At 45.5% G+C, this 13,478-nt stretch overlaps 1 protein-coding gene across 1 annotated transcript in view; it reads left to right on the forward strand.

The window, feature by feature from the left end:
• Positions 1-13,478, forward strand: part of LOC137437288 (gamma-aminobutyric acid type B receptor subunit 2-like) — a 915,845-nt gene that overhangs the window by 627,347 nt on the left and 275,020 nt on the right. Inside the window, exon 11 of the mRNA XM_078766430.1 lies at positions 5,711-5,843. Within this exon, the coding sequence (XP_078622556.1) occupies positions 5,711-5,843 (133 nt within the window). The remainder of the gene's footprint in view (positions 1-5,710; positions 5,844-13,478) is intronic.

The raw sequence follows: 13,478 nt of genomic DNA on the forward strand, positions 1-13,478 counted from the left end.
CCAAGTCCCAATGTCACAGTTGGACTGTCCAAAGATGTCCAAAGTCCAAAGATGTCCAAAGTCCAAAGATGTCCAAAGTCTAAAGACGAGTTTTGTTTACACCTCTTCCACCTGCTGCAAATATATACTCCCCGATCTATAACCGTCCCTCCGAAATATGAATCGTGTACTTGCTAATTATGATTGGCTTTGGTTGAGATTATTAAGATAATGAAGGGAATAAGTGAGGAAAAGTTTCTCAGCAGAATGGACAGTGATTTGACCAGGTGCTTGAGGATGAAGAAGAGGAGAGTTGGGATGTCATTAAGGTAGGGGTTTTCCGCTCTGATGGTGCTAGTTATTCTGTGGAACGGTCTCCCTGGAGCACTGGTGGTGGTTGAAACGGTGGAAGGTTTAACCTGGACTTGGATAGGTACCCGAAAGCATCGAGGATGGAGTGGTACATGAATAGTGGCGGAAATGCGTGACCACGGTGGGCCCGAAGGCCTCTTCCTGCATCAGGCCCAAAGTCATAGTACACAGGCCAAGGCCAAAAGCTTTGCATTCTGAAGTTACATTTTATATTTATAGTGACAAAAGCAGGACGAGGAGGCATATTTTGGCTTGTAAGACGATTTATTTCATAGCCATATCTCCAGACCGTGTGTTCAGGCCTAAGGTACATGGTGTGCGTGCAAGGTACATGGTGTGCGTGCAAGGTACATGGTGTGCGTGCGCGTGTTTCCCAAGTTTTACCATTGTGGTTGAAATGGTATTATTCACCAGGGAAGGGGAGTTTGTGAGTAAGACCATCATGCCTTCAGGACAAGATGCACACATGTCAGCATTTATTAAGGGTTTGACCTTTGACCTTTTTAAAATAAAGGTGTTTTCTCAATTTCGATAAGACCCAAGGATCAGGCTTGTAAAATGCTCTTCCTCCCTTGTTGTTCTTGTTTATATTTGTTCAGAGATCTCTCCAGTAATGAGGCGTCGTCGCTTCTCCCTTGATACCCAGGATATAAATAATCCGTCTCTATTCCGATATTCCCATTTGTGTGCTGAATCCATCCAATTCCCTCAAATGCTGGTGCTGTTCGTCACGACTTTGCTGAGCCTGCATGGGATATTGGGAATTCAGTATTCCTACTTTAACATAATTCCTTTGTAGTACAAGGAGGTTATTTTTTCAGAGATATCCCTGCAAATCACGTGAGGTATGTCGATGTCACATGACTTAATCACAGGTGCAGGGGCTGACGGGATTTTTTTGTTTGTTTGTTTGTTTACAAGATAGAGGCTCGTGTAAGAGCCAACATCAATCACCCCAAAAAACATACAATAAAGGGAGCGGGACACAAGATGGGGAGAGAGGGAAGCACACGAGTACAAGAGCAGAGAACAGGGACACCGGGAGATCTGTGGGAGGGAGAAGGCTTGGGGGGGGGAGGCAAGGGAAGGGAGGGGGCGGGGGGTATAAAACACATGGACACTGAAAGGACTTCCAGGAAAGAACGAAGTCTGGATTTCAAGAAAAAGTGGACATGGGGTAAATTAGCGGGGATAGAAAAGATCAAGGTTTTGGATGGGGGAAGACAAGAGATGGTGGTGAACAGCTGTTTTAAAGACCTGGAGGGAGGAGTGGGATTGAAGAGAGTGAGGGAGTTTGTTCCAGAGGCGGGAGAAAAGAGGAATGAAGGAGTGAAGGTGAGCAGAGAGTCTTGATTTTGGCAGTTTAACCATAAGAGGGTTGCTGGAAGATCTTGTGCGACCTGTAGGAATTGCCGAGAGTTACGCACACTCACCTCTAAATTGTCCAACTTGGGTTTGCATCCCAACCCAGCTATAAACCGTCATCCTGGTGTTTCATAGGCAGGGTGCTAAAATCAATGTCAAGGTGTGCAATCCATCGGATGGACGTTAAGCTGGAAGACCCGTCGGTCATCCCTCAGATAGACGTTAAGTGGAGGACACGTCGGCTGTTCCTCGGATGGACATTAAGCTGGAGGACACGTCGGCTGTTCCTCGGATGGACATTAAGCTGGAGGACTCGTCGGCTGTTCCTCGGATGAACGTTAAGCTGGAGGACCCGTCGGCTGTTCCTCGGATGGACGTTAAGCTGGAGGACACGTCAGCTTTTCCTCAGATGGACGTTAAGCTGGAGGACACGTCAGCTGTTCCTCGGATGGACATTAAGCTGGAGGACACGGATGGACGTTAAGCTGGAGGACATGTTGGCTGTTCCTCGGATGGACATTAAGCTGGAGGACACGTCGGCTGTTCCTCGGATGGACATTAAGCTGGAGGACCCGTCGGCTGTTCCTCGGATGGACGTTAAGCTGAAGGACCCCGTCGGCTGTTCCTCGGATGGACATTAAGCTGGAGGACACGTCGGCTGTTCCTCGGATTAACGTTAAGCTGGAGGACCCGTCGGCTGTTCCTCGGATGGACGTTAAGCTGGAGGACCCGTCGGCTGTTCCTCGGATGGACGTTAAGCTGGAGGACCCGTCGGCTGTTCCTCGGATGGACGTTAAGCTGGAGGACACGTCGGCTGTTCCTCGGATGGACGTTAAGCTGGAGGACCCGTCGGCTGTTCCTCGGATGAACGTTAAGCTGGAGGACCCGTCGGCTGTTCCTCGGATGGACGTTAAGCTGGAGGACCCGTCGGCTGTTCCTCGGATGGACATTAAGCTGGAGGACTCGTCGGCTGTTCCTCGGATGGACGTTAAGCTGGAGGACCCGTCGGCTGTTCCTCGGATGGACGTTAAGCTGTAGGACCCGTCGACTGTTCCTTGGATGGACGTTAAGCTGGAGGACTCGTCGGCTGTTCCTCCTCCAAATCCTGGTGGCATCTGGTCAAATCCGTTTCTGGTGTTTGTTCCCCCTCCATCCCCTCCCTTACCTCAAATGGCTACACAGCTGACTCCGCACGTGACAAAGCTGAATGCCTCAACTCTGTGTTTGCCTCAAAATCTCTATCGTTGTTGTACTTGTGTGCTTCCCCCTCTCTCCCCATCTTGTCTCTTGCTCCCTTTATCATATGTCTTATGTGTCCGTTTGTTGTCCCCCGTCGCACCGCGGAGCGAAAGGGGGACTATGGTTTTCCCCTCCGTCTGTGTGTGCGTCCGTCCATGCGTGCGTCCGTGCATGAGGGCGTGCGTCCATCCGTGCATGCGTGCGTAAGCGAAGGACCGAGCCCTAATTTGGTGTGTGGGTGCAACCCACGTCAAAATCCAAGATGGCCGCCACCATATATGTCTGAAACTTGTGAGCGGAATATCTTGAAAAATAAGCGAAGTACCAACTTCTAATCTGCTGTGTGGGTGTATCTAGGCATAAGGAAGAACGCTTTTGAAAATTGGGTCACCACATCAAAATCCAAGATGGCCGCCACCATATGTATGTCTGAACTTTTTGAGCGAAATAGCTTGAAAAATAAACGAACTACTAACTTCTAATCTGGTGTGTGGGTGTATCTACGCATAAGGGAGAACGCTATTGAAAATTGGGTCGCCACGTCAAAATCCAAGATGGACGCCTTGCATCTTCCACTTTGTCAACTCACATCACTTCACCGACGGGGGACCGAGGCGTAACGCTTGTTTTTTTATGATTAATGTTAGCTCTTACACGAGCCTCGATCTTGTATACCAAAAAAAATAAAAACAAGTACAGATACATTCAAAGTACACCGCCCCATGCCAAATAATTAAATATCCGACAGCGCGGCATTGCCGGGGTGCCCCCGGCACCCGGCAATACCGCAGTGCAGCTCATAGAGACTGCATTGGGAGGGAGAGGTGTACAATAATTGATTGATTAATTGTATAATTAAAATCAATAAAAGATTACCGGTATCACAAAATATTTTCGTAATCAATTTGCTAATAGCATAACTAAACCACTAGTGCTTCATCCGAAGATGTATCTTTTGGAAATTTAATTAAAGAAGTCATTAATAAAAAATTAAATAATTAATTGATTAATCAATAAATAATTGAACGATTAAATGATTAATCAATAAATCAAAAATATCCTTCATAGACACATCACTTGGTCACTGTCATGTCCAAATATTAGCTTCCTAGCTCAAAAGGTGCCTGAGATATTGCCCAGATGAGAGAGAAAATAAATAAATGATTAATAATGAAAATAAATAAATAATAATCATTAAAAAATTAAATTATTAATCAATTGGGTCAGAGAACACATAAACCACCACCATATCACCAGAATGTGTAACTTTAAAAAATTTTTTTTTAGTAATTAATCGAATAATTAAATTATTAATCGATTAATTGATTAATTAATAAATCAAAAATAGCCTTTGCAGCCAAATCACCTGGTCATTGGCATGTCCAAATGGCAGCTTCCTAACTCAAAAGGTGCCTGAGTTAATGGTCAGAAGAGAAAGGAAATTTAATTAATTAAATAAGTACTTAATTGAATGAATGAATGAAATGAATGAATATGAATGATCGTTTTAAGGCCATTTTCCCTGCTAGCGCGGGGGTTAGCCTTGCGGGCCCCATGACAATCATGGTTCCCTGTTTGAGGCAATGTTTTATGGCCGGATGCCCTTCCTGACGACAACCCTTAGTCGCCTCTTACGATGTGCAGGGATACGATGTACCTATTCTAAACCGGGACACACACACCGGGATCATTTATCCCAGGAAGCTGGTACTCAATTTGCCGACCTTGGAAGGAATGACAGGCTGTCAACCCCCCTGGCGTTAATTCAGCGATCGACGGGGATTCGAACCCAGGATCCTAGGATCCCAAGCCAGCACCCTAACCGCTAAGCCAGCACTTAATTAATCGCTAATAATTAAATAACTCCTCAATTAATTGATTAATCAAAAAACAAAAAATACCGTTTTTGACAAAGGACTTGCACACTATTGTGTCGAAATTTCAGCTTCGTCGCTCAAAGGATGGCTGAGATATCGCCCGGACAAACAAGAAAGAAAGAAAGAAAGAAAGGAAGAAAGAAAGCAAGAAAACAAACAAACAAACAACCAGAGTGAAAACTGAGTACTCCCTTTTAGCGAGCGTCACTGCCGAGCCCCCTTCAGTGCCCCCTTCGGTGCCCGGCAATGACGTTTTGCAATGTCTGGAGATGGCATAGGAAAGGAGCGGTGTACAAAACCTCAAGGCCGGTGCATAGACAAGTTTTATTTAAATAACAATAAATGCAAGGTACAGGGAGGTGAAATTCGCTGTAAGTGATGTGCAACGCGCGGAGAGTAAAACGAGTGTTCATTTACATCCATAAGATGACGAATAAATAAAGATATAAGCACACCTGACACTAGGCCGAGGCTTCAGACCTTGGGCCGCTCACGAGGCTGCACTGTCGAATAAACTGTTCCAACCCGTCATTTTGATGGACTTTTATACTTGTTTAACCTGTTATAATTAGTCAAAGGTAGATTTCCTGATGGTTTCTGTGCAATTTTGTACATTTTTAACGCTTTATATTTCAACTCCTGCATTAACCAAGTTATTTATTATTTGTTTGTTCGGTTATTTTACGTCATCAATCAACGTTTTACCCCTTTTGCTGTCCTGGAATTTTGTTGTTGCTGCACTTGTGTGATTGAAACACCGCAGTCAAAATATATGAGGGATCTTGCTAAACCTTGTCACGTGTTATCAACTGTGAGCTGATTTGATAAAGGAAGAACTGATGAATGATTCAATTGACGTGCCGCCATCTTTACCGCAGGCTCATCAAGATGTCAAGTCCTTTCATGAATAACCTCATCATCTTGGGGGGGTCATTATCGTACTTTTCCATTTTCCTCTTCGGATTGGATGGCGCGCTCGTTTCACCTGGCACCTTTCAGACGATATGTGCGGTGAGTCTGTACCTTCCAGAAATCCTGCAGACATTCGGTACGCGGACCCGGAAGTAGGCCATGAGGACACTTATCCTATTATTTATATTTCAGAATGTATAGCATGTTCCATGTGGAGTCAGAGCCGAATTGGCCGGTATGGAATAAGTATTATGATGCTGTTTTTAACATGAAAACCGACTCACTAATGTACAAAATGGGTACATTTGATTTATACTTAAATATGAAGTGTCGTGTTTATATGAACCACATAACGACACACACACAATATGTCATTTGTGCAGATACTTGTGTGGAACTTAGGACTGTCTTAAGAGGTCTTTGTAGGATAACGAGGAACAACCATGTACATGACCCAGACGCGAGTTCATAATACGTATATTTGGGGTTCATCATCTATCAGCTTATTACACCTTTTTATACAGAAATAAAACGGTTTGATGAATCTGCTCAAATAAGGTGTTAGTCTCTAGAATGGTCTTGTGTTAGGGTTATAGTTAGGGTTAGAGTTAGGGTTAGGGTTATGGTTAGGGTTAGGGTTAGGGTTATAGTTAGGGTTAGGGTTAGGGTTATGGTTAGGGTTAGGGTTATGGTTAGGGTTAGGGTTAGGGTTATAGTTAGGGTTATGGTTAGGGTTAGGGTTAGGGTTAGGGTTAGGGTTATAGTTAGGGTTATGGTTATGGTTAGGGTTAGGGTTAGGGTTAGGGTTATGGTTAGGGTTAGGGTTAGGGTTATGGTTAGGGTTATGGTTAGGGTTAGGGTCAGGGTTAGGGTTATAGTTAGGGTTAGGGTTAGGGTTATGTTAGGGTTAGGGTTAGGGTTAGGGTTATGGTTAGGGTTAGGGTTAGGGTTATAGTTAGGGTTAGGGTTAGGGTTATGTTAGGGTTAGGGTTAGGGTTAGGGTTATGGTTAGGGTTAGGGTTAGGGTTATAGTTAGGGTTAGGGTTAGGGTTATGTTAGGGTTAGGGCATTGGCCCAATTTAACATCACCTGCTTTGGAAGCCAGGTGAGTGCACTGCGCAACAGATAGTGTACACGCAATTGAAATGTGTAACATTCTATGCAATGCAACGATGTGCAATATACAGGTATGTTTGATGTTTTATTTACCGAGGTAGCAGTTTTGCAGGTTACGTTCCCTGAGGTTGATGAGATTTTAGCTCGGGTGATAAACGTCGGAGGTCATGCACACAAATTACTCCTTTTTTGTTATTATGAACTTGTATAGTTTATTATCGGGGATCCAATCCTTCCAGGATGGATACCTTTTGTTTTTATTCTGTTTATTATTAGTCCACCTGGAACGTAGATAAGGTGAGCTTATGTGACGGCGCGTCGTTCATCCATCCGTAAACACCTGCAACTTCTTCTCCGAAACTGCTAATGGGATTGTGACCAAATTTGGTACAAATGATATTTGTTGTGTTGCAACTAAAGTTTGTCTACGGCATTAAAAAAATCGGGGTCTAAGTGGGTCAATGGGGTGGGGGTCAAAGTGGATCCAGGTTTTACCCCCTAAAATAGGAATTTGCTTTTTCCTCTGAAACTACAAACGCTATTTCGATGAAACTTTACCACAACATTCACCACCCGTGATGTACCAAGGTTTGTTCATGGCAAAAAGTCGGTATAGCCCCGGGAGTGTACGGGGTTGGGGGGAGGATGAGGGGGGGGGGTGTTGCCCCCCACAACCCCAAAATAAGTATTTGCTTTCTTCTCAGAAACTAAACATACAATTCCAATGAAACTTGACCACCACATTCCGTTCATTACCCGTGATGTAGCTACGTTTGTTCACGGCATGAAAACAAAGAGGGGCAATACCCCTGGGCGCTCACCTGGCAGAATAAATCAGTATACTAAATGACGAAAGGCATTTTAAACAGTATCACGGTATTTTAAACCAATTTCAATGGTTGCGAGAAGACAGCGCAGTATGTACAATCAAACTGATGTATTCACAAGACTTTAAACAAAGAAAATACCTATTTTGGGGGCAACCCACTTCCCTCCTCCCAGGCGGTTTGTACTGAGGTCTGCCCCCCATTCATAAGCATCATTGGACTCAGGTTTTAAAGGCCAATCTTTCAATACAAATGTGTGCTCACTTTGGTCTATTTTTGAGGATAAAACAAACTCGAAAAACATTTTCCTCCTCAGATGATTTTTTAATGCCTTCAATAAACATTGGTGCGTCACGGGTGATGAAGGTTGTGGTGAAGTTTCATCGGAATTTATTTATTTATTTATCCAGAATCGAGGCTCGTGTAAGAGCTAACACATTGAACATGAAAACATGCACAGACACATAAAACATGCAATAAAGGGAGCGGGAGACAAGAGGGGGAGAGATAGAAGCACACAAGCACAACAACAGTAGAGAACAGGGACATCGGGAGATCTGTGGAAGAGGGAGGGCTGGGGGAGGAGGGAGGGTACATGGCATAAAGAAAACGAACACTTCTACGAATTTCAGGAAAGAAGTCGGGGATTGAAAGAGGCGGATTTGGGGGGTTTTAACGGGGGTAGAAAAGATTAAGGTTTTGGATGGGGGAAGATAAGAAATGGTGGTGAACAGCTGATTTGAAGATCTGGAGGGAGGAGTGGGATTGAAGGGAGTGGGGGAGTTTGTTCCAGAGGCGGCAGAAAAGGCGAGTGAAAGAGTGAAGGTGAGCAGAGAGTCTTGATTTTGGCAGTTTAACCATCAGAGGGTTGCTGGCAGATCTTGTGCGTCCTGCAGGAATATTTGGGGGACAGAGCCCAGAGAGAGCAGGGGGAGCAAGGCCGGAGAGGAGTCGGTAGAAGACAGAAAGACCACCTACCTTTGTGCGGTGAGTGAGTGTGAGGCCCTTAGAATCGGCTTCATCGCGGGAGATTCCAATGATTCTGAAAGCTTTGGTTTCAACAGCGTGAAGCCGAGCTAGGTGTGAGGCAGGAGCACCAGCCCAGAGGGGAGAACAGGACTACATTGAGCTGCGGATGAAAGCCTTGTATGTGGTGAGGAGCTCAGGTGTGCCAAGGAAGGACTTCGCACGACGGAGGATGCCCAGTCGGCGACTGGCTTTGGAGGCCAGATTTGAAATGTGGTTTTCCCAGGAAAGATCATGGCAGATAGTGAGACCCAAAAGCTTGAGTGACAGAACTTCTTCAAGAGGATTGATGAGAAAGTAGATGGGAGGGTTGTCCAGTCGGTCTAAATTGTGTGTAGTATGTAGTTTCAGAGAAGAAAGTGAGTACCTATTTTAGGGGGTCAATCCTGGATCCACTTTGACCCCCGGTCGATCCCTTTAGAGCCCGATTTTTTTTTAATGCCGTGAACAAACTTTAGTCACAACATACCAATATCATTTTTCTCAAATTTGGTCGCAATCCCATCAACGGTTTCCGAGAAGTCGTTGCAAGTGTTTATGGACAGACAGACTTATGGACAGACGACGCATCATTGCATAAGCTCCCTGGAAATATGTCCAGTTAAGCCAAAATTGGGGTCAAAGGCAGATAATGGGGGGTTGCCCTCCAAAAGATGTATTTGCTCTCTTCTCAGAAATTACACATGGAATTCCGATTAAACTTGACCGCAAACTTAATCATCAGTGATGCACCAAAGTTTGTTCGCGGCATTAAAAAAAAATCGGACCCTAAGGTAGTCTACGGGGGAGGAGGTCGACCCCAAAAAGGGGATCGACCGGGGGTCAAAGTGGATCCAGGATCGACCCCCTAAAATAGGTACTCGGAAACTACACACACAATCTCGATGAAACTTGACCACAACCTTCACCACCTGTGATGTACCAAAAAAAAAATCATTAAAACAAATGGACACCATGAGTTAGACACCATTCATCATCTCGGTTGCAATCCCTTTAGTGGCTTAGCGCATGACCTCTTTGAACTGTGGGTCCACAACCGAAGTTATGTCCACAAGTCATTCAGCCATAAAGATTTGCCGAATTCGCTGTACTAAGCACCTGAAACAAATACACATTTCATAGCAAATAATGGATTATAAAATCATGTTTCATCTGCGATAATTGGCTGCATGGACATAAATTATTGGGAAATCCCCTGAAATTGCTTTTCCTGCTTAATGATGCTTTTTCATTGCAATGATGTAATGTGAGGAATGTATTAACGATTAAATCTCGTAATTCTCTCGTTTTCAAATGTGAGCCGTCTCCCTCAAGGTTAACAATTGTCACGTGTAATTCTTTGCAGGCCTTCGCGACTTATCGCATTAATTGTTTTGCGTTTCCTGAATGTCACCTTCCATTTGTGACGTCACAAGTACAATGAGATATTCTCCCTTTTGTGATTTCAGTAAAATTCTTTGTTTCATCAAATTATGTTGAAATACCGGTGGAGTGTGTATGTAAATTGATCTCTTTGTCATCATGCCAGATCATCAAATTTGTGATTGTTCACTAACAAGATAAAAATTATTATTCAAATAAAACATTGTTTATTACAAAATGGCAATCCCCAATGCTTGAAGTCATGGGACGGATGTCTACAGTGGAACTGCTTCTGCATTGATTTACCATATTGTAGCTTACTAGCAGAAGTACCCGGCATTGCCGGGCGGGGGAGGGGAGGGAAGGGGGAAGGGGAGGGGAACAGGGGGGAGGGGAGGAGAGGGGAGGAGGGAAGGGGAGGGGGGGAGGGGGTGGGGAAGGGGTAGGACAGAAAGGAAGGGGTAGGGGGGAAAGGAAGGGGTAGGGGTGAAGGGAGGGGCATGGGGGCAAGGGAGGGGGAGAGGAGAGGAGGGGAGGGGGGAGGGGAGGGTGGAGGGAGAAGGGAGGGGGAAGGGTAGGGGGAGGGGGAGGGGGGAAAGGGAGGGGGAGCTGGAGGGAGGGGGAGGAGGGATGGGGAAGGGTAGGGGGAGGGGGAGGGGGGAAAGGGAGGGGGAGCGGGAGGGAGGGGGAGGAGGGAAGGGGAGGGGGGAGGGGGAGGAGGGAAGGGGAGGGGGAGGAGGGAAGGGGAGGGGGAGGAGGGAAGGGGAGGGGGGAGGGGGAGGAGGGAAGGGGAGGGGAAGGGGGGAGGGGGAAGGGGGAGGGGAGGGGGGATGGGGGAAGGGGGAGGGGAGGGGGGATGGGGGATGGGGGGAGGGGAGGGGAGTGGGGGGAGGGGAGGGGGATGGGGGATGGGGGGAGGGGAGGGGGGGAGGGGAGGGGGAGGGGGGATGGGGGATGGGGGGAGGGGAGTGTGGGAGGGGAGGGGAGTGTGGGAGGGGAGGGGAACGGGGGGGAGGGGAGGACAGGGGGGGAGGGGAGTGTGGGAGGGGAGGGGAACGGGGGGGAGGGGAGGAGAGGGGGGGAGGGGAACGGGGGGGAGGGGAGGGAGGAGGGGGGGAGGGGGGAGGGGAGGGGGATTTAATTTTAGTTTTAATTATAGATTTCAAATTATAGATTTGTTCTTTATATTCCAGTGTCGTGTCAAGAAGCCCCGACACTCTGATTCCCGTGTCGGAGGCCAACAGGTTCGAAGGTGTTTTCTGAATCGGAATTTTATGCTGATTCCGAAAATGCATTTCTTACCTGTCGGAAATGATGCGTCGGAGGTGAAAAATTACATTTTCGGGGGAAAAATAATCTTTTTTGGGAAAAAAGAAAATATTCAATTTTGAGATTTGAAAGTGCATTCTGAATCAATTTTTTTAATGCCGATTCTGAAAATGTATTTCTTGCTTGCCGGAAATGATGCGCTAAGGGTGAAAAAAATTACATTTCTGGGAGAAAAATAATATTTTTGGGGGAAAAATGAAAATATGCAAATGTTCAGGTGAATAATTAAGAGTCACACGATGGATTCAACGTTTCCTTGTATGTTTGCATTCTTCTTTATCTTGGTGACGCATATCATGTACGTAGTATCTATATTAGTACATTAACTGATTCAGGTAACATAAACACCTTTTGTAAAAAATTATTTGACAAAATCACGAAATAAAAAATTAACTAAAACTTTACCAGGCGATGATCAGGTATAACTTAATCAGGAAGATAACTTTATGGTGATGTATCCATAAAGCTAAATGCTGAAGTTTGAAAGTGACATTGCGTTGGCAGATTGACTGACAAACGGTTCAATCTTTGTTTTCATCAGACCAGAGAATCTTGTTTCTCACAGTCTCAGAGTCCTTTAGGTGCTTTTTTGCAAACTCCAAGCGGGCTTTGTGTCTTTCACTGAGGAGAGGCTTCCGTCTGGCCACTCTGCCATAAAGCCCAGATCGGTGGAGTGTTGCAGTGATCGTTGTCCTTCTGGAAGTTTCTCCCATCTCCACACAGGATCTCTGGAGCTCAGCCAGAGCGACCATCGGGTTCTTGGTCACCTCTCTTACCAAGGCCCTTCTCCCCCGATTGCTCAGTTTGGCCGTGCGGCCAGCTCTAGGAAGAGTCCTGGTTGTTCCAAACTTCTTCCATATAAGAATAACGGAGGCCACTGTGCTCTTGGGAACCTTCAATGCAGCAGAGATTTTTGTGGGCTTCCCCAGATCTGTGCCTCGACACAATCCTGTCTCAGCTCTGCAGGCAGTTCCTTGGACCTCATGGCTTGGTTTTTGCTCTGATATGCATCGTCAGCTGTGAGACCTTATATAGACAGGTGTGTGCCTTTCCAAATCATGTCCAATCAATTGAATTTACCACAGGTGGACACCAATCAAGGTGTAGAAACATCTCAAAGATGATCAAGAAAAATGGGAGGCACCTGAGATAGATTTCAAGTGTCATAGCAAAGGGTATGAATACTTATGTAAATGTGATATTTCAGTTTTTTATTTTTAATAAATTTGCAAAACTTTGTAAAATCCTGTTTTCTCTCTTTGTCATTATGGGGTATGGAGTGTAAATTGATGAGGGAAAAAATGAATTTAAAGATTTCAGCATAAGGCTGCAACATAATAAAATGTGAAAAAAGTGAAGGGGTCTGAATACTTTCTGAATGCACTGTATATTTATTTATATATACAGTATATGTATATTTATTTATTTTTATATATATGTATATATATATATATATATATATATATATATATATATAATGGTATCTGTAATCTGGTTCTCCAACCTAATGAGCGGACAACATGACGTCATCGCCATGCACGTCCGCCTTGCCTGCAAAGTTCCAGAGGAACCATCTAGCAGTGCGTCATTACGGATTATAAATACAGATATTGTCACAAGTGCATGCAAAACTCACAGTTACCGACCTGGTTTCGCCCTTGTTGGGGCTTCATCAGGGCAACGCAGTGAGGCTTTCCATACACTTGTAACTCTGTGACCCTTTCGGTTTTTATATCAGTCACTATGCGACCTTCATATCATCAGTGGAGAACCGCCAGCAAGGTGTCCCATACAGCTGCTGCTGCACCTTGCTGGGAGCGATACGCACTCCCTTAGTAACTCCCAACCGCAACCAGGTCGACTCCATATGATGAGTGGATACCAGAGATAACGTCACCGCGTGGCAGGCGGTGCTTATCGCTCCCAGCAAGGTGCAGCAGCAGCTGTATGGGACACCTTGCTGGCGGTTCTCCACTGATGATATGAAGGTCGCATAGTGACTGATATAAAAACCGAAAGGGTCACAGAGTTACAAGTGTATGGAAAGCCTCACTGCGTTGCCCTGATGAAGCCC

The sequence above is a fragment of the Myxine glutinosa genome, chromosome 12 (assembly GCF_964187855.1).
Source record: "Myxine glutinosa chromosome 12, kmMyxGlut1.1, whole genome shotgun sequence".
Lineage (NCBI taxonomy): Eukaryota > Metazoa > Chordata > Myxini > Myxiniformes > Myxinidae > Myxine > Myxine glutinosa.